The sequence below is a fragment of the Cynocephalus volans genome, chromosome 8, assembly GCF_027409185.1.
Source record: "Cynocephalus volans isolate mCynVol1 chromosome 8, mCynVol1.pri, whole genome shotgun sequence".
Taxonomy (NCBI): Eukaryota; Metazoa; Chordata; class Mammalia; order Dermoptera; family Cynocephalidae; genus Cynocephalus; species Cynocephalus volans.
This window is the reverse complement of record NC_084467.1, coordinates 135,824,134-135,850,368: the sequence shown is the minus strand read 5'-3', so window position 1 is coordinate 135,850,368 and position 26,235 is coordinate 135,824,134. Positions and strand designations below refer to the sequence as shown.

Sequence of the window (26,235 nt, the reverse complement as noted above, 5' to 3'; positions counted from 1 at the left end):
AGTCTTGTAATTGTGAATATGCTGATTACTTTGGATTTGATCATCACACATTGTATACGTGTACCCCACAAATACATATAATCAATACATCTCAATTAAAAATAAGTAAATAAGGGATAGAAAGAAAAAGAGAAAGAAAGAGAACCCAACTGCTGAGGTCTAAGTCCAGGGCATGGCAATGTTTAGAGATCAGGGAGTGAATTAGGAAAAAACTGAAAAGAAGCCTCTATACTTAGGTGGAAATCCATATACTTATGGTATCCTAGATGTCAAGTGAAGAGTTTCAAGGAAGAAGTGATCAATCATGTCAAATGCTGTTGAGAGATCAAGGTAACAAATGAGTATTAGACATTGCATTTAACAATATGAAAGTCACTGGTGTTCTTGGTAACAGCAGTCTACAGAGATATAGGAGCAAACACCTATCAGAAAGGATCAGAGAGAGAAAGGGAGGAGACGAATTGAAGACTATAAGGCAATTTTTTGCAGTTTTGCTGTAAATTAAAGGGAGAAACAAGGCAGTAGCTGGAGAGAAGTAAGGCCAAAAAAGGGGTTCTTTTATGATGGCTGATATAACAGCATGTTATCAAACAGTACGTTGATGGGCATGACCTGGTAGAGAGAGAAAACTTGATGATGCAAAAGAAAAGAAATAGGGCTGAAGTAACATCCTTAAACACCAGAGGAAATGGAATCGAAAACACAAGTAGATGGGTTGGTCTTAGCTAGAAACACAGAGTTCATCCACCATAACAAGAAAAAAGGCAGAGTACAATAGGCAGACCGTTTTAAGAGTCCTTTGACATATTCTACTAGTCTATAATGATACTATCCTATGAGGTATGCTATTATTCCCTACTTTACAGATGAGAAAATCAAGGAAGAGAAGTTATGTAACATACATAGCCAATAAGTGTCAAAGCCAGAATTTGAACTCTTGTAAGCTGATTCCAATATCTTTGCTCTTAACTATTACATTATATTTCCCCTCCGCATGAGAAAAAATTGTCTGAATACAGTCTTCTGTTAATAATAGCAAGAAAATTGGACTGGACACCTAATGCCATAAAATGTATTAGTAGAATCTGTATGGGGGCTTACTAGAAAGACCTCAGGCTTTAGAATCAGTTTGTTTGGAATCTTGCCTTTAATTCTTAACTACTCTATGCAATCCTGGAAAAATTACTCTTTGAGCCCTTAGTTCCTCAACTGTAAAAAACACAGAAGACTAAGTACCCAGCATCTTGCCCAAAGTCATAGTATGACCTTCCTATTTCCCTCTTCTAATTCCATGCGTTCCTTTTATTTCCAATTCTCTAACAGTAGTCCCTTCCTATAATGCTTACTTTTGTTTTTGCAATTTACCCTCATCTATCTGCCACCAGCAAAATTTAATGACTATTTCAAAGATCTCAGATGCCTAGCAGAAGTAGACTTCAACTAGACTGCAGTTTCCTTCAAATCAGACAGTCCCAACTCCAACAGCCTCTCGGTTTAAAAGTAGCCTAGTTTCTGTCTCATTAGCCATAGGCTAATTTTAATCCTGGAGCACATCCTAGAGGCCAAGAGAGCCTTATGACTCAAACCACTGTCAGTTTAGCACACCATGCAGTTAGAAAAGGGAAATATCATTAGTTTGGTGATAATTTTATGTCCAAATACAAGTTAGATGATATGCATGAAAAAATACTCAAAACATAAGAAAGCTCTACTCTCACCTGCAAAGTGAAGTGCTAAGTCTTGATAGAGTTCTCTACTCATGTTTTGAAACTCAGCTTCCTGCCACACTTTCCCATCAGGTGTTCGAATCTTGGTCTCTGAAGGGTTAAAACCTAACGTACACCAACAATACAAAACATTACAGAACATTCTTATCAAAATTGCTTTATAAGTTTTGTTTGTTATACTGTTTTAAGTGAGATAATTAATATTCCATAAAATTCACTTTTTAAAAGTGTACAACTCAGTAACTTTTAGTCTATTCACAAAGTTCTACAAATATCATCATCTACTTCCGGAGTATTTAATCACCCCAAAAGGAAACCATGTACCTATTAGCAGTCACTCCGAACACAACCCCCTCCATTTACTAGCAACTACTAATCTATTTTCTATCTTTATGGATTTGCCCTTTCTGGACATTTCATCTACATGGAATCATCCAACATGTGGTCTTTTGTTTCTGGTTTATTTCACTTAGCATAATATTTTCAAAGTATTTTCATTACGTAACATGTACCAGGGCTTTATACTTTTTATTGCCAAGTGATATTCTATTATATGGATATACCAACATTTTGTTTATCCATTCATCAGCTCATAGATATTTGGGTTGTTTCCACTTTTTGGTTATTATTAGTAATGCAGTTATGAACATTCTTGTACAAGTTTTTATGTGGACATGTTTTCAATTCCCTGGGTATTATATCTAAGAATGGAATTGCTGGGTCATACAGTAACTCTAAGTTTAATATTTTGAGAAACTGCCAAACTGTTATCTAAAGCAGCTGAACCATTTTACATTCTCACCAGAAATGTATGAAGATTCCAATTTCTCCATATCCTCAACAATACTTGTTATTGTCTATCTTTTTTAAATAGCTACCCTAATGGATGCAAAATAGTACCTCATTGTTTTGATTTGTGTTTAATAACTAATGATGGAGCAGCTTTATAAGCTTTTAAAAAGGAAATGAATAATTAGCTACCAAATAATATGCTGACACATACCAACTGGAAATAGTAAGCATCAGTAAGATAAAGCAATATACATTCATTCAAAATGACTAGAAGTGGGTTCTTCCAGTCAAGATGGCGGAAGAGAAGGTTGCCAGCGTCATTCTCTCCCACAAACCAACCAATTTACAACTATTAAAAAGCAACTACAGCCAAACTGGGGCCACTAGAGCTCAGGGGAAGAGGAGGAGAGACCTACAGAGTTCATAAAGGCAGGAGAAGCCACTACGAGAGAAAGAAAGGATTGCTCCTACCATTTCAAATTCCAGCTGCTTCAAGGTTGGAGCTGGTGAGTGTGCAGAGCTACGGCTGGCAAAAGTTGCTGCTGTGCCCTTCATATGAAGTTGCTTGGAAGTGGCAGGGGAGAAGAGGGCTAGCAAGACCACTAACAGGGTTCCTGTGGACCCACATAGGAGCAAGGAGCCATAGCAAAAGAAAAAAGTAGCCACTCAGAGGCTGGTAAGTCATCGCAAGGGACCAGTGCACAGCCCGTCCCACGGAAGGTGTCTGGAGTGCAGGCAGTGGGGGAGATGGCCCACTGGGGGAACATTGGGGCATAGCACAGACAGCTGATCTGCCCTCCAATCAGTGCAGGACCACTCAGAGGAGACTGGCCAGGGATATAGAACTGCAGAGGGTGAAGTTTGCTGAAAAATCTCATGTCCAGACCAGTTTCTACACACAGATGCACCAGACCTCATGAGACCTGGAAGTACCTACAAAGTCAACAATTAAAACCTGAGCTACACAAAAAGCCTTCCCCAGGGAATCTGCAGCAAAGCAGCAATTTAGCTCAACCACAGGGCTCATGTGCTAGTCCCCACAGGAAGTTCCCCCATTTTAGAAGCAAAGGACAACAATAGTTCCAATGCAGAGTTTAAGTAGTGGAAACAGCGAATAATCTAACACAGAACTGAAAGAAAAAACAAAATACCGACAGACCAGAGACAAAGTTTGATATTTACTAGTAAAGGTCTCACTTCATCAAAGAATACCTATAAAACCTAGAAGGACTGGAAGCCCCCCTGGGCCCCTAAGCCAGGGATGGGAGAGGGCTGAGGGCTTCAGCCATGCCTCCTGACACCCATAACCAGCCCAGCGAGGACCACCAAGCAGCTGCAGGAAGTGTCCTGGCCTCCCAAACTAGGACGGTGGGGGTCAAGGGCCTCGGCCACACCCCCAATGCCCACACCCAGCCCAGGGACAACTACAGAGCAACTGCAGGAAGCACCCTAGACTCCCGAGCTGGGACAGTGGGGGGGGCCTCAGGCCTCGGTCATGCTCCCCTGACACCCACAACTAGCCCAGCAATGACCACCGGGCCATCACAGGAAACACCCCAGGCTCCCAAGCTGGGGCAGTTGGGGGCCAAGGGCTTCGGCCACACACCCCTCCATCTGCAACCAGCCCAACAATGATCACTGAACTGTCACTGGAAGCCCCCTGGTCTCCCAAGCCAGGGTGGTGGGGGGACCAGGGCTTCAGCCACACACCCCTGACATCTGCATTGAGCCCAGCAATGGAAGCAATGGAAGCCCCCTGGTCTCCCCTGAAGGAATGAGGGGGACCATGGGCTTCAACCACGCTCCCCCCTTCCTCCTTCTCCCACCCTACTTCCTTCCCCTTTCCCCTCTCCCCTTCTCACCCAACTGCTCTACAACAACAACTCAGAATGTAAAAGTAGATGGAGCCAGGAACCAATCCCTCCTCCTGCAACCAGGCATGCCGCTGCTGCCACGGGCCTTTACTCTTTCAGAAGAAGACAAGAAATCTAGGGTTATCAGAGGTGGGAGTGGGGAGTGAGAGGGAATGGGGAGAGACTGGATAAGGGGAATAAAGAATAAGTACGATTTGTAATAATATATATACTAATAATATTGATTTGACCAACATACGTTAATGTTAAAACCCAAAAATATGTATAATCAATGATGGTTCAATAAAAAAAAAAAAAAGACTAGAAGTGAAGCACTAAATTAAATTATAAAAAAATCAATCATAAATTATGGATTTCAGAGAGACAAACTATGCTTCTTAAGAGAGAGACAGGGCCGGCCCCATGGCTCACTCGGGAGAGTGCAGCACTGATAGCGCCGAGGCCGCAGGTTCGGATCCTATATAGGGATGGCCCAGTGCACTCACTGGCTGAGCATGGTGCAGACAACACCGAGCCAGGGGTTACGATCCCCTTACAGGTCAAAAAAAAAGAGAGAGAGACAACACTACTTATTCTTTTTGTCTTTGAAGACAGGCATTAATTGCTACCGTCTGTCTGTTTTTGCCAATAGCTGAACAAAATGGACAAGTTACTGTCTACATAGGCAGAATGTGCCCAAAGGTGGAAAACAGGTCTTTAAAACATATCTTTTGGGCCGACCCTGTGGCTCACTCGGGAGAGTGAGGCGCTGGGAGCGCAGCAGCACTCCCGCCGCGGGTTCGGATCCTATATAGGGATGGCCGGTTCGCTCACTGGCTGAGCACAGTGCGGCCGACACCGAGCCAAGGGTTACGATCCCCTTACTGGTCACATTAAAGAAAAAAAAAAAAAAATTAAAAAAATATCTTTTTGCACACACACACCCGCATGCACTCTCTCTCCCCCTCTCGCTCCCTCTCTCCCTTCCTCCCTCCTTCCCTCTCTCTCTCTCTCTCCGTTGCTAAAGGGATTGCGTGGGGTCTAAAACTGCTTCCAACCGCAACAGCAAGCCTGGCGTGGCGGGGAGCAGGAAAGGGGGGAGGGCAGCCTTTTCCCATTTGCCTAGCTGGTATTTTAGAGCAGGACAATAAGAGGCTTCCTGGCCAGAGACCCCATGGGATTTTCTACCTTTGTGCCTCCTCAGTCAGAATCAGTGGGAGTGTGGCGTTGGGGGAGGAGTATGTGGGGGGGATTGGAGGTGTGTGTGTGAGAGGTGGAGGGTGAAGCAGCACGGGGAGTCGCCACCTCACTCTCCCTCAGTCTTCCTTAGCTTTCTTTCTACACGAGGTTCCCTCATTCCTGGAATTTTTCCCAAGGACCAAACCAGATTATGAACAGCCATCTGACTCCCCAACCCTCAGCTCTCACCGTGAACTGTGGGTGTTTCTAACGCAGGCAACAAGAGAATAGAAGATGGCTTCAAACTACCTGTACGATTAATCCCATCTAGATTTCTAAGCCCCAATTTCTCTATAGTGTATCTCCAGCTGCCTATAAACATTAAACTATTAAATATAAAATTCTGACAATACTGAAATATTGGAGGAGGGAGCTTGTTTAATTCCATCTTACTAATGAGTTAGGCTCAGAGGCATGATTTACCTGACACCACACCTAATTATTGTTGACCACCTTACTGATAAAACCTGGCCTATTTTGGACTTCAATGCCTGCTTTCGGTAGGTACCATACCTCATTCAAATGCACAAGAAGAGGTGTGGCTGCAAGCAAAACCAAACAGAGAGGCAGGCCCTTTTAGGCTAGGAGTTAGCAAACCCAAGAGGAGCCGAAGAATCTAAGAATGATCGCACTGGGTCAGACCCATAATCCATCTGGCCCAATCAGTTCTTAATCTTAAGGGAGCAACAAGGGTTGTGAAAATGTGCTTCTCGTCCAACAAGACATCTGGAGGGTTAAGGATGGACCCAAATATTCTCGCTTCCTTTAATGATCCATTATAAATACGTCACCTATGATTCTAAAATCTAAATCCTTTTTGAAGTAATTGGTATTTTCAGCTAGCTGCAGATCCATTTGGCATTTGTTAAGTATTGAGTACTGACTATGTTAGCAGCTAGTATAGCAATAAAGAGACTATAAAAGAAACACAAAATAAAATCCTTACCCTCCGAGTCTTACTAATCTAATTAGAGAAAAAAGCACACACACAGTTGACTATCAATAGTTGTACCCCACAAATATGTATAATAAATTATCTTTCAATTAAAAAGAAAAAAAAGCAAGTAGGAGAAAAGATAATTTGAAAAAGAGGATAAAATTCACAATGTAAAATGGATGAGAAAATCTACAGTTATGTGTAATCTCAATAAATAAATAGACCGAACTTGCCAAAAAAAAAAAAAAAAACATTTTTTTAATTTCTCAAGAAAATTTACACATGTGCTATTTCCTAGGAATCACCATTCTGATTTTCCACTTCAAATTTATCACTACTTTTTAAGAAATACACTGAACTTTGAAAGTTATTTTGCAAAACAATAAAATAATTAATATGGATGATAACCAAAATAGCATAAAATATTTTAAGATGACCTCAATTTATCAAAGAATTGGCAAGCAATAAATATTTGTAGAGTTAAATCAACGTAAAGAACAGGCTGGAGTCAAAAATAGGTAAAAAGCACTTTACAGCTGTTAGATATAAAGTAAATTAATCACATGTCTAATAGAAAATAATCTATTCAGCTCTTAGGCACAAGAGCGTGAATTAATTTCACCTGACATTTGTGGCAAGGAACACATAATTATGTCTCTATGTACATAAGGAAAAAGTTTATAAACATAGTGTTTGGTCTATTACAAAATATGGTTTGCCATAAGAAACTGGCAATTCTGTCCGGCTGCCTAATGATCGATTGCCATCATGAATGACAGAGTAACTATCCAGACCAGGGAGTTCATGATCTTCCAACTGCTTCAGGGGAAATGAATGGTCATAGATTTCCTCCACCCAGGGGAGGCAATAGTACAAGACAGAAACTAAGGAAAAACTAGCCAAAACATAGAAAACCTCATTAGATGTCATCTCTACATTTGGATTAAGAACACATTTTGATGGTGGCAAGACAATCGGCTTTGGCACAACTTACGATTCCTTGGATTATGCAAAGAAAAACGAATCTAAACATAGACTTGCAAGACATGGCCTGTATGAGAAGGAAAAGACCTCAAGAAAACAGTGAAAGGAACACAAGAGCAGAATAAAGAAAGTCAGGGGGACTGCAAAGGCCAACACCAGTGCTGGCTAAAACAAGAGTAAAGATTCTGCAATGACTGTATCTGTGGTGACTGGGCAGATTTTTCATGAGGATTAATAAACTGTAAAAATTATTTTAAAAAACTGTCCTTAGGTGATCTCATCAGTGTGCAAAAGTGTACAGCAAACCCCCAAACTACATGGTTTTGAACCACAAGTGTCCACTGACACGCAGATTTTTTTTCAGAAAATATATTGGAAAATGTTTTATTAGGTATGTCATGAATGTATGACATACCCAACCAAACAGTTAAGTAGCCTACCTAACAGTAGGGTATTAGTAGTTAAGTAGTTAAGTATTTTACTTAAATAAGTAATCCCCACCCCCACCCCCAACCCCCTATGTTCAAAGGTCAGCTGTATTATGAAAGAGAATGGCAATGAATTTTCCTATTATCTTCACTGGCCACTAGCTGCATGAGCCTGGGGCCTCTAATTATGGCACTAAGTCTCTCTGTACCACTTTCCTCATCTGCTAAATGGGGATTAGAATAATAGCACACCCACAAAGTTATCAAAATTATATTACAGGTAGAAAATTGCTCACTCAGGAGCACTCAGTGAGTGTTAGCTAACTGTTATCAACTACTATTTTGCTATGGGATGGGTGGAAATCATTTAAAAATGCAAGAATTCTAAAGTATACAGCAACAACCCTTTCACTTGGGAGTCAGACCTAATGTGTCAAATGCTTTGCTTGTTATCTTAAAGGTCTGAACTACCTCTGGGAGGGTCACCCAGTTGCAAGCTAGACACTCCTCCTCAACATAGTTTGCAGTAAGTTTGTTTACACCAGCATCACCACAAACATGTGAGTAATGCTTGTGCTCAACAACATTCCAACAACTATGACGTCTGGACAGCTACACTACAATGTCACTCGGAAAAAGAATTCTTCACCTCCATTATAATCTTATGGGACCACTGTCATGTGCAGCACATGACTGTAGTCGCATCTTTACTTATCCATTAACTTTAAGATTTCAATATCTACTCTAGTTTCTTTTTCTGTCCCCAAGTCTTTATTTCCATTTCCTTGTCTACTTTTTTTCTATTGGTTGAATTTATTAAATAGAACAAAAAAATTTCCTGTGCACTTACTTATGCCCATGACACTGTACTGGAGTCTGAGATAGAGTAAGTATGACCAAGATAGGCTCTTTACTTTCATGGGCATTTATATCAGGAAGAAAAAGATATGCAAACAACTAAGTATAATACAAGAAAGAATCGCATAAACACCATTTGTACTCGCCACTTCAAATTTTTAAGCTGAGTCTCAGAATTGTGAACCAAGTGGATTTATTATGTATTTGAACAAAATTAAAATTACTTTAGAATAGAGTATTTTAAGATGCTTTTAATTTACAGGGCCAAAAAGTTGGCAAAAACCAGTTCTCCACTGTGGGAAAAATGAATCCATTGCTCAGGACATCAGGTACCATATTGTATAATGATTTCTCAAATGTCTGCTATATTTTATAAGTTAAGTCCCCCAAAAGTTGTATTTATAAAACATTTTTATATGAAAACTAGTACATTAGAAAACTAGGAAAAGGAGTGCTGGCCGGTTAGCTCAGTTGGTTAGAGCACAGCCCCATAATGCCAAGGTCAAGGGTTCGGATCCCTCTACCATCCAGCTGCCAAGAAATTAAAAAAAAAAAAAATTAGTAAAAGGATATGGAAAATCCAATCACCAACTCAAAGAAAGTTATACAGTCAGCCCTCCATACTCGCACGTTCAGATTCAACCAAATGAGAGTAAAAAATATTTGGGAAAAAAACAGTAAAAAATAATAATTTAAGAACAAAAATAATATAAACAAAAAATACAGTATAACAACTATTTACATAGCATTTACACTGTATTAGGTATTAGGTATTACAAGTAACCTAGAGATGATTTAAAGTATAAGGGAAGGTGCTGACCAGTTGGCTCAGTTGGTTTAAAGCACAGCCTTGTAAACACCAAGGTCAGGGGGCTGGATCCCCTTACTGGCCAGCCGCTAAGAAAACAAACCAATAAAGTATAAGGGAAGATGTGTGTAGGTTATATGCAAATACTACACCATTTTATATGAGAGACTCGAGCATTCACAGCGGGCCAGGGGGCCTGGAACCAATTCCCCATAGATACTGAGTGAGGGACCATTCTATTTAAGATTTTCACTTTGGTTCTTTAGGATTTTCTTTTAGCTTTTACATTTTTGTAAATTCTTAAATAAAATATGAATTCAAATCAACCATCTCAACTTTGCCTTAGTGAAATAAACTTTGGTATTTTATAACTGTGACTTGATGAATGAACAAACCTTAAATGTATAATCTGTATTTAATAGGTCTGACACAGCACAGCAAAGATTTAGGGTAATCACTATCTAAGAACCAACAGCATCATTTCGCTATTTGCCCTGCCAATAGTGTGGATGTGTTACACAAATGACTAGAAGGATATGAAAGACTTTTATTAATAATACATTAGACCAATCCTAGACAAAAGAGTGATTCTTCAGTATTCTAAAGTGAATTGGTCACAATTATCACAGATTAGGTAAGATGAAATGCAATATCCTCTTTTTTTAGTTCCACACACAAACCTACATCCATTTTTTAAAAATCTAATTCACAATGAGTATCACTAGCAAAACTTAGTAAGTTAACACACAAAATAAAACTGGCAATTGCTAAAACTGTACATAGTAAGATTTGTTCTAGAGAAAAAATAACTAAAGACACCGTAGGACTATCAAAAAAACTTTGCAAAACTGGTCAGAGAAAAATTAGACTTGGTCAAGAAATACAAAACAAAATTGACCACAGCAAAAACTGCCCTACTTTGTTAATGACTTGAAATTAATAGAAGAAATAAATCTTGACAATATTTTGATCTAAGTTTATCTACAAAAACTGAACTTGGAAAAAATACCCACAAAAGAAAGGCTACAATGGCAGAAGTTTTAATGACGAAAGTCTAACATGAACTAAACTGATTAAGAAATCAACTCTTCCTTAAAAATTTTATATGGATGACTCTGAAAATAACTTCAGGAACATAAAAATAAAAATGGAAAAATAGAAACCCCTTAAAACCACCATATATAAAAACTTGAGTTGACTAAAAAAATTAATTAGCTCTAGAAAGCATTTTCTCAATGAAAATCTATCAGTGTTGGTATAAATCTGATTTAAATGTTTATTTTCTTAAATATGAAAAAAAAACCTTTGTGTCAAAACTCAAAGGTTAAAATATCAACAGGATCAATGTCAGTGACAAAATATTCTGTACCCAAATATTCACTGGAAATTGACTGAATTATCTTTTAACTACTGCTTTTGAAATAATTCCTATTAACAATCCAAATACAATGACAGAAATGAGGGCAATTCTTTAAGTTCTCTGAAAACGGTACTGATTCTTATTTTCTATTTTGTACAACATATTAAATGTTCGTGTAGTGGTTCTTAAACTATAAGAATACCCTGAAGGACTCGTTAAAAATTACAATTCTGGACCCCATCCAGAAATTGTAAGAAATTCTGACTTAGATCTAGTTCAGGATCTAGGAATATAAATTTTTAACATGTATCTTGAAATAATTTCTTATGCAGTTAATTTGAGAATCACATCCTGTTCCAAAGATAATCCCCTCTACTCAAATACATGCAAGGGAAAAAGGGGAACAAGGAGGCAGGAAGAAAGGGAAAGATACAGAGACTGATAATATACCTTTATATGTTGGAGCAGGTGGTGCTGTTGCCACTTTCCTGATTTTTGCTGTCACTGAGTTATCAACATTAACAACCATTACTGGATGGTCAATATGACCCACATTCTGGCCCCGGCCATTTGTTTCTTCTGAGTGTTCCCACTGTTTCCTAATCCGCTCTTTGAGTTTTTCCAGTTTGACATCATGTTGTCGCCGCTTTAAAATATCTAATCTTTGGGAACTCGAAGTGCTAGTAGAGGATGGAGAAGAGTCAGTTAGCCGTAACACTTTTGGATCAACATCATGGCCCATGTTATTCACAGAAGCCTTCAAACTGTTCTCATTTCCTTTTGTTCTATTAGGCATTTCTTCCTCAGTTCTAATAGGAGCTCCCATCTTAATCAAACATTCAGAATTTTGCAATGCATCAATCGCTGGTCGATCATTTAAAAACCTAACAACTGTATCATTGATGACAGATGATTGGGAGCTCTCCAAATCACAGCAATGTATATTCAGTTCTTCTCGACTGCCTATCAACCGGTTCCCACTCTCAGCCTTTTCTTCATTAACATCTACACAAAATACATGCTTTGACTCCAGATGGCCGGGACTTAAATTGGAAGGTGCACCATGGATTTCCCTATAATAAAATAAAATAAGCTTTGTGACTTTAGTTAATAACAATATATTTTATACTTGAAAATTGCTGAGAGAGTAGATTTTAAGTGTTCTCACCACTAAAAAAATGATAGATGAGGTAATGCATATGTTAAATAGCTTGACTTAGCCAGCATTCCACAATGTATACATATATCAAAACATCATGTTGTACAACATAAATATATATAATTTTTGTCGATTTAAAAAGTAAATATTAAAGAAAGATATGAATAAAAGTACAAAAACTAGTCAAACTGAAACCAGTCATACAAACAATAGAGAACTCCAAGCTAACACTAGAGACCAAAAAAATCTAGAAACTTTAACTTATGGAAAATAAGTTAAAAATAGTAAAATAAACATTACTATTATTAAGTAACTATTATTAACTTACTTAATATTAAGACCCAATGATCAACACCTTCTCTATCAAGTAAAATGGCAAATATCTACAAAGATAGCTCAGACCTGTGTATTATAAAATAATGTGCAAAAGATGTGTAGAGAGATTTCCTTAAGAACCCAGAAAACAGCATTATAATATGACTTTGGGTATTCACTTGATATCTCTTACCAAAATGTATAGTTTACTCTATGAAATCTTAATACTAGGGGAAAAAAAGTTCCCAAATGTGAAGTTACACATTTCATGTGTGTAACTTCTAAATAATATACCAAATTAACAAATAAAGATTGGGAACAGAAATAAAATGGAGGCACAAGAAATTTCCTCCAAATAAATGTGGTTAGTAAAGTTAAACCTCTCTTAACCACACAGCATTTTTTTTGGTGGTGTCAAACCATGTAAAGTATGTCTAGAAACTCAGGAGTAAGCAAAGAAGACCAATCAGAGCTAAAGTACATACCACAAAGTCCATATTCTCTGTTCATAAACACACTAGCAAAAGTCTTCCTTCAGAGACTGTTTTTATTTTACATGTCATTCCAATAAGCTTTATTTTAGGAAAGCAGTTTACTAAAAGGGAAGTTAATGAAGACAAGCCTCAGCAGTGAGAAGAGCACATGAATCATGAAAAAATACCCAACAAAATTATAAAACCAGACATAACAACAATCTGTATCAGCAATGTCTGAAACAGTAGCCATTAGCCACATGTGGTTACTGAGCACATGATATGTGCCTAGTCCAAAGTGCAAGGTGATACATAGCGGATTCTCAAAGATTTAGGAATATAAAACATCTTTTTTTCTGTGTGACTAGTAAAAATGTTTAATTTACATGTATGGCTTGTATTAATGATTTTATTGTATTATACTGACCTAGATCATTGCAAGTAAAGGCATAAAACCCTAAATAACTCAAAAATTCTCAAAGACATGATTCTGTTACAACATAATGTACCAATTATGTCTACTGTGACTGCATGAGCATGTTCATTTTTCTAAGGAGATAGTCTACAGCTTTCATCAGATTCTCACTGCGGTCCATGAGCCAAAAAACTTTAGACCCTGTTTTGAGTAGTTGATTTTTGAACAAGATGGGGCTGAGAAATGAGTCCTGTAGCTTCCATCAGACACCAAGACTAAATGCAATTATTTTCACAATTTTGACCAGACTGCAACAATTCATAGTTAAAATGATTTAGGTCTAAAATTAGCTTACGTAGAGAATAAAATAAAGCATAAAATGGGAGGTTACATATCATGTCTCAATCTCAAAAGAAAAATTGATTAAAAAAAAGTAATTTTGGGCCGGCCCCATGGCTCACTCTGGAGGGTGCGGTGCTGGTAGCGCTGAGGCCATGGGTTTGGATCTTATATAGGGATGGCTGGTGCGCTCACTGGCTGAGCGTGGTGCAGACCACACCGTGCCGAGGGTTGCAATCCCCTTACCGGTCAAAAAAAAAAAAAAGTAATTTCACAGTCTTTCATTCGCTCATTAAACAAATCAATACAGAATACATATAGAGTGTTCACTATACAATTCAACTTTTCCATATATTTGAAAATTTTCATAGTAAAAGTTAGAAAAAATATTTATTAAATACTTAGTATATGCCAGGCATTAAGCCAACACTTTGAGAATAAAACAAGATTCATGCCCTTATATAGACTGTAATGGACAAATATGGAATCAAAATATCATGCAATGTGAAATGGTATAATAGAGGATGTGACACAGTATTATGTGAGCACAAAGGAATGATTAACTAGGCTGGGAAAACTGAGTGGGGTAGGAACAAATCTGGCCATGTTTCATACAGAAGGTAATAAAAGAGTTTTAAGTGATTAATGGAGTCTGACAAGTGGAGAAGGGCATTCCATTCACAGCTATCCTCTGGGTATTTTTTTCTTTTCTTAAAAAATACATAACTTTAAATATCAAATAGTATTCTTCGCAGGAAGAACTTCAGAATATAAATAAGAATTCAGTAAGTCAGCCGCAATTCTGGTACTGATTATGTTTCTACGCAAGTTACTTAACATTTATGTATTTAAAGATACTGAACTTGGATTATTCTTCACATTTTTCCTTTCTCTTTTTTTCTGAACTTTGAACTTTTATCCAGATTAAGACCCTGGCCTTCTCTCTATATTTCTTCCACCACTTTTATTGCTTCAATACCAATGACGACTCCCAAATTTGTATTCTCAGCTCTGATCATTCCACATGCATTCTTACCCAAATTTTTAAATGCCTACTGAATATTTTCATCTCAATATTTCAAAACCACATCAAATGTAACACATTATAAATTGAGCTCATAATCCACCTTCATCTCCCAAGTTCTTTATCTCAAATTTAAGAGTATAAACAAAAACCGAAAACTACCAAGTACATCATGAAACACCTTAGTTTATTGACTAACACTTTAAAATACAAAAAATGCTTATATATGAAACAAAGAAATATAAGGACCAGTGTTTCTTACTTATTACTATTTACCATACTAAGAAAATAAACACAAATCTTTAGCAAAGTGTCCCTCAAATAAAAAAATTCTATAATTTTATCATTTGGATATCCTAAGCTATGTTAACAAAAATGTAAAGCATTTTATATTATCTATGCTATCAAAATTCATCACATCAATTGTGAACATCCAAGTTGCTGAAAGAAGCCACTGGCAACAAAATAAAATAAGCCAACTCATTCTCTCAGAGACTAAATAATGTTTCTAGAAAATGTATTTATTACAATGATGGTGGCCTGGGGTAAATATTACTATTTCTTCCCCCAAATACTTATCTGTAAAAGAGTATAGTGCAGTTGGTATTCCATAATATGAAAGATTTTTGCACTACCTTTTATGGAGAATAAAAACGGTAATAATACTAGAGGTTATAAAAGCCAGAGTGCTATGAAAAACTCAGAAAATAAATTATAATCTTACTATAAATATTACAGGCTGACCCTATTTGATAACTTTTTTTTTCAATACTAACCTGTAAGAAACCAAAGGTTCATGAAATTCCACATGATTATTTTTCTTCACATTACTCTCCAGAGTGGTAGCTCTGAGAGGACTACGAGATTTCTCTTTTTGTGGTTTAGAGGATTTAGAGGCTGGAGCATTAACCCAAGAATCATCCAGATATCTACCATCTGAAGGAAAAGGAAATTTGTGAGAACATATTATATAAAAATACAACTGTCTCTGAACTTGGCTAGTAGCTAGGAAAATAATTTAGGTATCTATTATTTCTGGCATCTCTAGTTGGATATTATATAAGTAGATAAAAAACATTCACGTTACATTATTAAGTAACCTGATCTATAGAGAAAGATTGTATTCCGAGCAAACAGGGCAAAATAAAACTCTACATACAAAATTTCTTTCTGTCAATGGCTCTCACTCAGAAGTATCAGATAAAACCCAACAAACTCACAAGTATCAGTTTAGGTAGAAAGTACTGACCTGCAGGTTTTACCTCACCAATTAAGAAACCACAGAATCAAATATAGGAAAGGTAACCAAAGAAAATATGTGCATTGTGTCAATTTATGATAGTGTCTGTACAAAAGATATTTCAATTAAGATTTTAAACCCATACATCTTATTAAGTCAACTAAATTTCACTTTCAAACTGATATACTTGTCAATTTAAAAAAAAAAAAAAGACATATATAACCCCAAATGCTCAAAATGAAATTCTCATCACTAAAAACAAATGAAAGCTCACTGTCAAAGGTGATGCAATGATGCTAAAGTCCCTGATCAAAAATGAAGAAAACACCATCTACAGTCACTGAATATGAGGCTGCTTCATAACTACTCAGTACCAAAGGAAAAAAATCAAATGCCAATGACGCATAGTCTATGACAAAAAAAACAAGGAAATACATGGGACTATAAGAAGAAATCAAATTGAAACAAGACTAACATCAACTATTTGTATTTTAATATATTTCTATCTTCAGAAGTAATGGCAGACATACCTTTCCTACTTATTTTTCGGGTAGCACTTGTAGAAGACTTCTTGGCATCCATGACAGAATCAAACACAGCTGTACTTGTAGGGGCTACTTCTAATTTGTTTCCAATGTGTCTCAGCTAAAATTTAAACACCATCACAACATGTAAGTTAATTCTGTAATTAATTCAGCTACTATTGATTTACAAAGTTATTTAAAACTACATTTTCTAATACCTTTCTCCAAAGTAGAAAAAACTCAGTAATGTTTTCTTGCAATATTAGTTTTTTCCATCATTTCTTACTTTAGCTATAATAACACCTGGCATGATGTTGTCCAAATTTGGACAAGTAAATAAAAAAGATTCTGAAGAATATCAGAATTTCTATTTGTCATGCTGACCTATTTTTTTTAACTGTTGAGTTTTTTTTAAGCAGTAAATTATCTGACATATGTGGCATATCATTATGTAATATATCTTGTACATTTTACATGCAAAAATGAGGAAAGAATAATTTAGCCGGACTAAAACCTAGGATTATTCAAACATCCACAACTTTTTAGTTTTATGTCTATAAGTTTCACAATAAGAAAATTCACATGCTAAAATTCAAGTTTTTTGGTTTTTTTTTTTTTTTTAAGGTAGTCAATTTTATTCTCCTTAAGCCACAAAATAGATTCTTTGGTTATACAAACATCACTAGTTACACTCTCCAAGAGATTCCAGCTGGGGGTGGGGGCAATTAGCCACAGGCCAGAACTCCGACATGGGGAGGGCGGGGAGGCCACGATGCCCTGGCAGCATCTGGGCTGCTCCACAGCATCACGGCTTCCAGGCCCACGGCATCTGGCACCGGCCTACCCAGGAGTACCGGGGCCACCTCTCCATCCTCCTCCTGTGGGCCTGGGCTGGGAGATGGTTCCAAGGATCTCAGTTGCTTTCAATGTAAGTCAACTTTTGGTATAACCACCAATGTTCTCAATGATTTTAAAAAGCATTTTCTCCTAAATAGTGGAATATTACATGTTTACAGGAGAAAAGTTGGAAAACAGAAAAAATATAAAAAAATCGTCAAAATTCCACCATATAGAGATAAATACTTCGTATAAAATTCTGATTTAGATTTTTGTAGTGCAATGCACTCAAAAATTGGAAGAAGCCTTTATATATCAATAGTTCTATATCAGGTGTTTCCCCCTACTTATATTATGAACCCCTTATCATCTTAAAAATTCTTTAAAAACACCCAGTAGTTTTGAAAAACAACTATTAACAGTGTAGCTCTAAATTAGCTTAGCTCTAAATTAAATCGGGGGATAAAAACTATTCCTACATTATAGATGTATAACACTCACGTAGAAAGAGAGAGAATATATATTGCTATATTCATAGGCCAAAATTTGACCCTGCATTGGGACCAAATCTAGGTTACAATACCTTTTCCAAATACATTTTCAAACCAGTTCTAAAGATTTGAGGAGGGAAAATACCACAAAAATACTCAGAGTGAAGAAGGGGATTCAAATTCTGGTGGTATACAGAAGAAACAAAAAAGGACATATTAGAAGAGTAATTTGTCCAGAGAGCAAATGTAAAAGAAAAGGGTCTCCCTTTGAAGGGACTACGCTTCACTTGCCAAATTTGGATTCCTAAATTCCAGACAAGATTGGGCAGAACACAAACAGGAACAGGTTGCCCACAGTCATTCTTCAGTAGTACCAGAGAAAACAGCCTGTTAATGCCACAAAAAGAAGAGGTAACCCACAGTCCATTCAAGGAGAAGCTGGTTCTTTTCATTTTCTCCCTGACAATGAACCTTCTACAAAGACATAGCACCACTTTCCCAAATTCATTCTCTGTTTTAAATTTTCATTGCAACATACCAAATGAACCAGTTTATTAAAGGTGAATAAATAGAACAAAGTATTTTAATATTTTATATGCCACGACGTTAGTGCTCCTGACATCTAAAGTAGTGTCTTGCTTATTCCCTTACTATTTAATAGCTGTCATTTATGTTCATTTTGTAATATACAATATATAACTTCTCACCAAAATATTTAGCTTTATTTTCCTATCCAAAAAGCACTATAGTAAAAATGTTAATCTACTCAACCACCACAGGAAATCAATTTTAAACCAGAAATAAATAAACAGAAGCTAAAACTACTTACAGCAGCCTTGGTCTGAGAAAGTGCATCCCATGATGTGGTTATACCTGCTGGGAAAATTTCATATTTACTAAATCAGAATCTCTGAAGTACATCTCAGAATCTGAATTTTAATAAGCTCTCAAATGCACTCAAAAGTTTGAGAACCTCTATATCAGGCATAACTACTCCTGAGCAAGTGCTTTACTATACTAAGCCAAAATATGCTTTTTCTCCCCAATTATGCTCCTATAAAACCAAGATTCCCAATATACGATTTAGAGTTGAATGGACACTGATACCATTAGTCCTTAGGACAGCTGGACTGACACCCCATCCAAACCCATATCATACATCTCCAAAAATAAGCAGTATCCTCAGTTTACCCCAATGAGCTGAAAAATCAAAATTTTGTATTTATAGCACATTACAGTATGAAAAAGATTAGATAACTACTCCAGACTTCAATCTACCAGTAGAAATAAAGGTAAAATCCATTTAGTCTTTTAGATAACAGCCCTTCAAATAGTTTAACACCACATATTTCCCACGAGTTATCCTTCTCCAGGATAAAAATGTTCATTTCCTCCAAACACTTCTCATATGACTTGATTTCCAGATCTCTCACAAACCCATTAATGTTCCTCCAGAGGAACTCCAGTTTGACCAATCTCCCTCAAAAAAAAAAAAAAAAAAAAAAAAAAAAAATCATACCTTAATGTTGCTTCTAATGCATGATTTAAAAAGGAGTTCAATGATACTATAACTTTTGTTATATGTGCGTTATTGGCCTATTACTATATTAGGACCTATATTATACCATTTATTGACATTAAACCAGAATTTCTGAAAAATTGTATAAAACTAATTTTACATATACTGGTTCATTTTTAAAAAGAATTTTTCCTTTACAAAACAGTTTACCATAGGATGCCTTTGAAGGTGAGGTACCTTGTATATTTAAAAGAAAACTGAATTTTAAAATTATCCACTTCTTACAAATCAAAGCATATGTATAACTTGCATTTACTAATTAGCCCAGAATTTAATATACCTGACCTAAACAAAGGGATTAAGTTCAGCTTAAAAAACAACAACAACAACAAAACCATACCTTGAATTGTATCCTTGCTTTGAGAGTTCCTTGGATTTGGTAAAGGCACCTCTTTTGATTTGCTGCTCCTCATCCTGCCAATTTACCTGCAATCACATCATCAGTATTCATTGAACGTCAATATTACAATAAGGTTGGTAAAGAAAAAGCCCTGACTTATCTTGACCTTCACGAAAGTCAAAAAAGGATTTTGTCATCTCTAAAATGTATCTTTATATCCACTTAAGAGTTTATGATAATCTGATAATTTTCTTTTTTCTTAGAAAAATAAACCATTAAAAGTTCTATCATGATCATCTCACACACATTAGGATGGCTACTATAAAAAAACAAATAAACAAAAAAACATCCCAACAGAATATAACACTGGTGAAGATATGGAAAAATCAGAACCCTTGGGCACTGTTAGTGGGAATGTGAAACAGTGCAGTCACTGTGAGAAACAGTATAGTAGTTCCTCAAAAAATTAAAAATAGAATTACCATATGATCCAGCAATTCCACTTCTGGGTATACACTCAAAATAACTGAAAGTAGAGCCTTGAAGAAATATTTATGCACTCATGTACATAGCAGCATTATTCACAATAGCTAATGTGGAAGCAGGCCAAGTGTTCATCAACAGATGAATGGATAAGCAAAATGTGACATATACATACAATGGTATATTATTCAGCCTTAAAAGGAAGGAAATTCTGACATATGCCACAACATGGAAGAACACTGACATTATGATAAGTATAAATAAGCCAGTCACAAAAAGACAAATACTGTATGATTCCACTGATATGAGGTACTCAGAGTAGTCAAAATCATCGAGACACAAAGTAGAATCGTGGTTATGAGGGGCTGAGAGGAAAGGGCAAGCAAGAGTCATTGTTTAATGGGTAGAGAGTTTCAGTTTTGCAAGATGAAAAGAGTTCTGGAGATGGATGGTGGTGATGATTTGCACAACAATATGAATGCACTTAATACCACTGAACTGTACACTTAAAAATGGTTAAGATGGTATGTCAGGTCCGCTGCCGGCCGACCCGAACAGCCCTAGCCTCGTTCCTTTCAGTGGGCGAGCAAATGGCCCGGGATTCCTCTTTCCCTCCTGTCCCCTTTGGAAGGAGACGGGGGAAGAGAGCCGTGAAGAGAAGTGAGCACACCTGCCGGCCCCCCAAAAACAGCCCAGTTAAAGGACACTCAGATGCGGCGGGGGTTCTGTCGAGCAGTTCCGTTTATTATCACACATGCACTTGCTTTTAAAGGCAAATGGGGAAGGGAGGTTTTTTACATAATCTTATCAGCTTAAAGGTCAAGGGAGCATGCATCCTGTCTCAATGCCTAGCTATTGTAACCATGAGCACAGAAGCGTGTATTTGGCCAATAAGGGCTAAGGCAAGGTTCCTGCAGACACCCCCACCCTACTTCCTCCCGGCGCCGTCTTAGGCTGCCACATTAATACGCCCTTGTGGGCCCATAATGGCGCCGCTTGTAATGTCACTTAAGGTGGCGTTAGTTTTTAAGGCCACTGGCCGACCCGAACAGCCCTAGCCTCGTTCCTTTCGGTGGGCGAGCAAATGGCCCGGGATTCCTCTTTCCCTCCTGTCCCCTTTGGAAGGAGACAGGGGAAGAGAGCCATGAAGAGAGGTGAGCACACCTCCAGCCCCAAAAACAGCCCGGTTAAAGGACACTCAGACGCAGCGGGGGTTCTGTCGAGCAGTTCCGTTTATTATCACACAAGCACTTGCTTTTAAAGGCAAATGGGGAAGGGAGGTTTTTTTTACATAATCTTATCAGCCTAAAGGTCAAGAGAGCATGCATCCTGTCTCAATGCCTAGCTATTGCAACCTCAAGTACGGAAGCGCGTATTTGGCCAATAAGGGCTAAGGCAAGGTTCCCGCAGACACCCCCACCCTACTTCCTCCCGGCACCGTCTTAGGCTGCCACGTTAATACGCCCTTGTGGGCCCATAATGGCGCCACTTGTAATGTCACTTAAGGTGGCGTTAGTTTTTAAAGCCCGACAATGGTACAGTTTATGTTATGTGTATTTTACCACAATAAAAAAAACGAAAGGAAAAAAATTATATCATGATCTGCTTATGCTTAGGCAGCTTGATAATAAAAATCAAATTACATTTTCCTGTGAATACAGAGGAATTATTCTGTTACAAAAGTGACATAATAACATAGAAAGTTTGGAAAATACAGAGAGAAAATTTCATCCCCATTCCCCAAATCCTAACAACAACTATTAAGATATTTTGCATATTCCCTTCTATTCCTTTTAATTTTCTTCTTCTTTTCTTTTTTTATTGTAATCACTGTCACTTCAATTTTGTTCCCTACTTAACTGCTGGACACTTGTGGTTTTAAAATATATCCAAAAAGTCTTTGATATTCTTTTCTTCATGAAGTGGAGCTTAATTCTTTTCCCATGAGTATAGGCTGGACTTAGTGACTCACTCTCAACTAATATTGAATGTGCTGGAAGTGACTACATGTGACTTCCAAAACTCAGTTATAAAAGGCATTTTCTCCTTTCTCTCTCCACATCATGAAAACAATCAAGCAACCCCACGAAGAGGTCCATGTGGCAAAAAACTGATGCCTCCTGGCTACAGCTATGTGAGTGAGCTAACCTGGAAGCAGATCCCCTCCAGCCCCATTCAAGCCTTCAGATGATCGCAGCCCTACCTCACATCCTAATTACAACCTCATTAGAGACCTTAAACCAAAATCAAACAGATAAGCTGCTCCTGAATTCCTCACCTACAAAATGTGAGATAACAAATGTTTGTTGTTTTAAACTGCTTAAATTGAGGTGGGGATGGGAGGTTATAAGTTACACAGCAATATATATCCAATACAATATTCTGTCTCATTTTCTCTATTACAAATAACACTGAAATGAACATATTTGTGCATATAAATTTTTGCTTATTGGAATTATTTACCTAGAACAGGATCTACAAAGTGTGGTTAAACTAGAATAAAGCATGTGAAGAACATGCTGCTCTTGAGATCCCATGATGAATTGTTTCCAATTTACAATAAAAGCCTCTCAGTTTCATTAATACCTTATAATACTGAGCATTATCTTTCTTTTTACTTCTGCTGGTTTAATAGGAAGAAAATGGTTGCTTTAATTTGAATTTGGCAGATGCTAGCAGGATTAAACATTCTCCCACAGATCTTAATCTTAGTTTTTCATTTGTGCTTTATCTTTACTCATCCTTTGTCCACCTACCTACCAGGACCTTAATGTTTTTCATATCAATGTGATGAGGTCTCTACATTATGAATATATTAAACCTTTGTCATATTTGATAAAAGTTATTTTCCCCAGTTAGTTGTCTGCAGACACAGTACAGTATGTTGAATATTAAAGAACCCAATTTAAATTTAAGAAAAGAAAAGCTACTATGTCCAAATACTTTAAAACATATAATTAATTTTGAAGGGAGTTAATTTTACGTAATAGTAAATAATCTTGCTTCATAAGTTTCCCAGAAAAAAAATGTTAAAATGTTCTAAAAATAAAATTTGCCATATATTATAGAATATGGCTCCAAGAAAAGTAAATTTAGGCTTTTGAAAATAGACAGGAATGGTAGAAAAACTAAAATCAATAAAAATTTTTTGATCATAAAAACTATAATCAGAGCTGCCAATAGAATTTTAAAAATTAACATATTTTACTTTCCTTCTGATAAAGATATTTCTGGTCCAGCAAACTGAAAAATGATAACTAAACAAACAAGTTATTCTATATTAATAAATAATCTCAATGATTTGACAAAAGCTTTCTTTGGGCAGACATTTCTTCATTTTAAAACTAAAATAAATGCTAAAATATATAGGAAAGATCAATTTTCCAATGGGAAGAAGAAATAGATTAATCAAAAACTACATATGTATCCATAATCTCTATGTTTAGGGCTAATGCTAATAGGCTGAGACAGTGGAGATGAGTAAACATAAAAGAAAATCTACCTCCGCTTCAAAATAAATGACCTACTAATGGTCAATCATCTTCAAATACAAATGACTAAATATTATGAATATGACATTTATGCAAAATTTTATACTATAAATAATAGTTATATTGACCATTAATAATCAGAAAGAACTAATTAAAACTACATGCAACAAGATAGTTGGATATCACAAACAAGTTAACAACACCAAAACCCAGAGCACGTGCCATACGAGAGACTTCAAAAAGTTCATGGAAAAATGGAATTAAGAGATAAAAATAAAAAATATAAACTTTATTTCGCGACATAAATCCATCACGTCCAAGTCACTTTTGTAAGCAATGATACCAGCCATTTAGTACATCCCTAAACAACTAAGGATCCTGGGAATTTAACCATGTCAATGCAGTCTTTTTTACATTATTAACTGAAGAAAAATGGTGCGCTTTAAAGATTTTTTTTTTTTAAAGATTAGGAAACAAAAAGAAGTTGGAACCAAATCAGGACTGTAAGGTGATTTCCTAATGACTTCCCACAAAAACTTTTGCAAAATTGCCCTTGTTTGATAAGAGGAATGAGCAGGAGCATTGTCATATGGAGAAGGACTCTCTGGTGAAGCTTTCACGGGCATTTTGCTGCTAAAGCTTTGGCTAACTTTCTCAAAACAACCTCATAATAAGCAGATGTTATCTTCAGAAAATCAACAAGCAAAATGTCTTGAGCATCCCAAAAAACTGTTGCCATGACATTTGCACTTGACCTGTCCACTTTTGCTTCACAGGATCACTTCTACCTCTTAGTAGTCATGGCTTTTTGATTGTCTTCAGGATCATACTGGTAAAGCCATGTTTCATCACCTGTTACAATTCCTAAAAGAAATGCTTCAGGATCTTGATCCCACTTATTTAAAATTTCCATTCAAAGCTCTGCTCTTGTCTGCAGCTGATCTGGGTGCAACAGTTATGGCATCCATTGAGTAGAAAGTTTGCTCAACTGTTATTTTTCAGTCAGAATTGTGTAAGCTGAACCAAACTGAGATATCTGTTGTAGTGTTGGCTACTGTTTGTGATGTTAATCATTGGTCCTCTTCAAGTAGGGCACCAACAAGATTAATTTTTTACTTGCAAATTGATGTGGATGGTCTGCTACTGCAGACTTCACCTTCAACATTATCTTGCCCCTTCTTAAAATGAGTTATCCATTTGTAAACTGATTTCTTTGGGGCACTGCCCCCATAAACTTTTCATAAAGCATCAACGATTTCACCATTCTTCCACCTAAGCTTCACCATAAATTTGACATTTGTTATTGCTGCAATTTTGGCAGAATTCACATTGCTCTGATCGGGGCTCTTTCCATATTGATGTCTTATCCTTCTTAGTGCCTCAAACTAGATCCTGTTCAGACATGTTATAACAAGTTAGTAGAGTTTACTTTGGTGCAAAAAAATTTCGAAATCCATGCATAGTTTTTTCATAATAGGCATTTTCCATGAACTTTTTGAAGGCCCCTAGTATAATCCCATTAGCCAGTTCAAAAGAGGTGAAAGTAATCTATGGGTATGGTGCTAAAAGTGAAGACAGTCATCACCCTTGAAGTGCTTGCAGAGGTGACTGCAACTGAAGCAAGGAAGGACTTCTGAGTTACTGCTAAATATTGTTTATTGGTTTGAGAGACTGCATGTATGTGTTCAGTTTATGAGACGTCACCAAGCTGTACACTTATGTGCTTTTCAGTTTCTATTACACTTCAATTAAAAGTATTTTCAGATAACATGAATTATATCCTAGTTTCTGTTTACAATTATACTTTTAATTCAGTTCTGTAACATGTCCATTCTCATGAAGTAACTCAATTTTTCAATAATCCATCTTTCAAAATCTCTGGTATAAATGTCCCATAAGTGAATATTTTCAATAAAATGTATTTAAGTAGGTTTGTTCTTTATGTAATAATATATAATATATATAAATCACCACTTTTATAAAAATATAAAAAATTGAGAAAAAGAATGAAAAAAATCTTCATAGAAAGATAATCTAACCTATCAAAAGGCTTATTATCTTTAAAGCATAAATCTCAATTTGCAAAATGTGTTTTTCCAACCACTTTAAAGTGTGTACCAAGTCAAAATAGATTAAACATATTCAAGATTACTTCTTGGAGAATAATGAAACTACCTTCCCACTTAAATATTTTACAGACATCATGACAACAGTTTTAATCTACAGCCTTATGGAAAATTCAGATTTATTTATTGAACAATTCTGTATTCTCTTTTGCCTATTAAATCTGTTAAGAATTAACAGAGATGAACAAAAAAATCTACCACAACTATTGAATTTTGTCCACTTCTCTTCATATTTTTTTAAAAAATTTTATTTTGTCGATATAAAATGTGGTTGATTATTGTGGCCCATTACTGAAACCTCCCTCCCTCCTCCCTCTCCCCCCTCCCATCCAACAATGTCCTTACTGTATGCTTGTCGTGTCAACTTCAAGGAATTCTAATTGTTGTGTCTTCTCCCCGCCCCAATTTGTGTG

At 36.5% G+C, this 26,235-nt stretch overlaps 1 protein-coding gene and 1 pseudogene across 1 annotated transcript in view; one reads left to right on the top strand and one right to left on the bottom strand.

The window, feature by feature from the left end:
- The window catches only part of CEP350 (centrosomal protein 350), a 165,457-nt gene that overhangs the window by 114,876 nt on the left and 24,346 nt on the right, over positions 1-26,235 (bottom strand). Inside the window, exons 2-7 of the mRNA XM_063103904.1 lie at positions 19,723-19,808; positions 18,633-18,679; positions 16,482-16,596; positions 15,488-15,647; positions 11,437-12,059; positions 1,719-1,832 (exon numbers count right to left, since the gene is read on the bottom strand). Of these exons, the coding sequence (XP_062959974.1) occupies positions 1,719-1,832; positions 11,437-12,059; positions 15,488-15,647; positions 16,482-16,596; positions 18,633-18,679; positions 19,723-19,795 (1,132 nt within the window). The 5' untranslated portion in view covers positions 19,796-19,808. The remainder of the gene's footprint in view (positions 1-1,718; positions 1,833-11,436; positions 12,060-15,487; positions 15,648-16,481; positions 16,597-18,632; positions 18,680-19,722; positions 19,809-26,235) is intronic.
- LOC134383296 (small ribosomal subunit protein eS24-like) lies at positions 7,317-7,701 on the top strand (annotated as a pseudogene).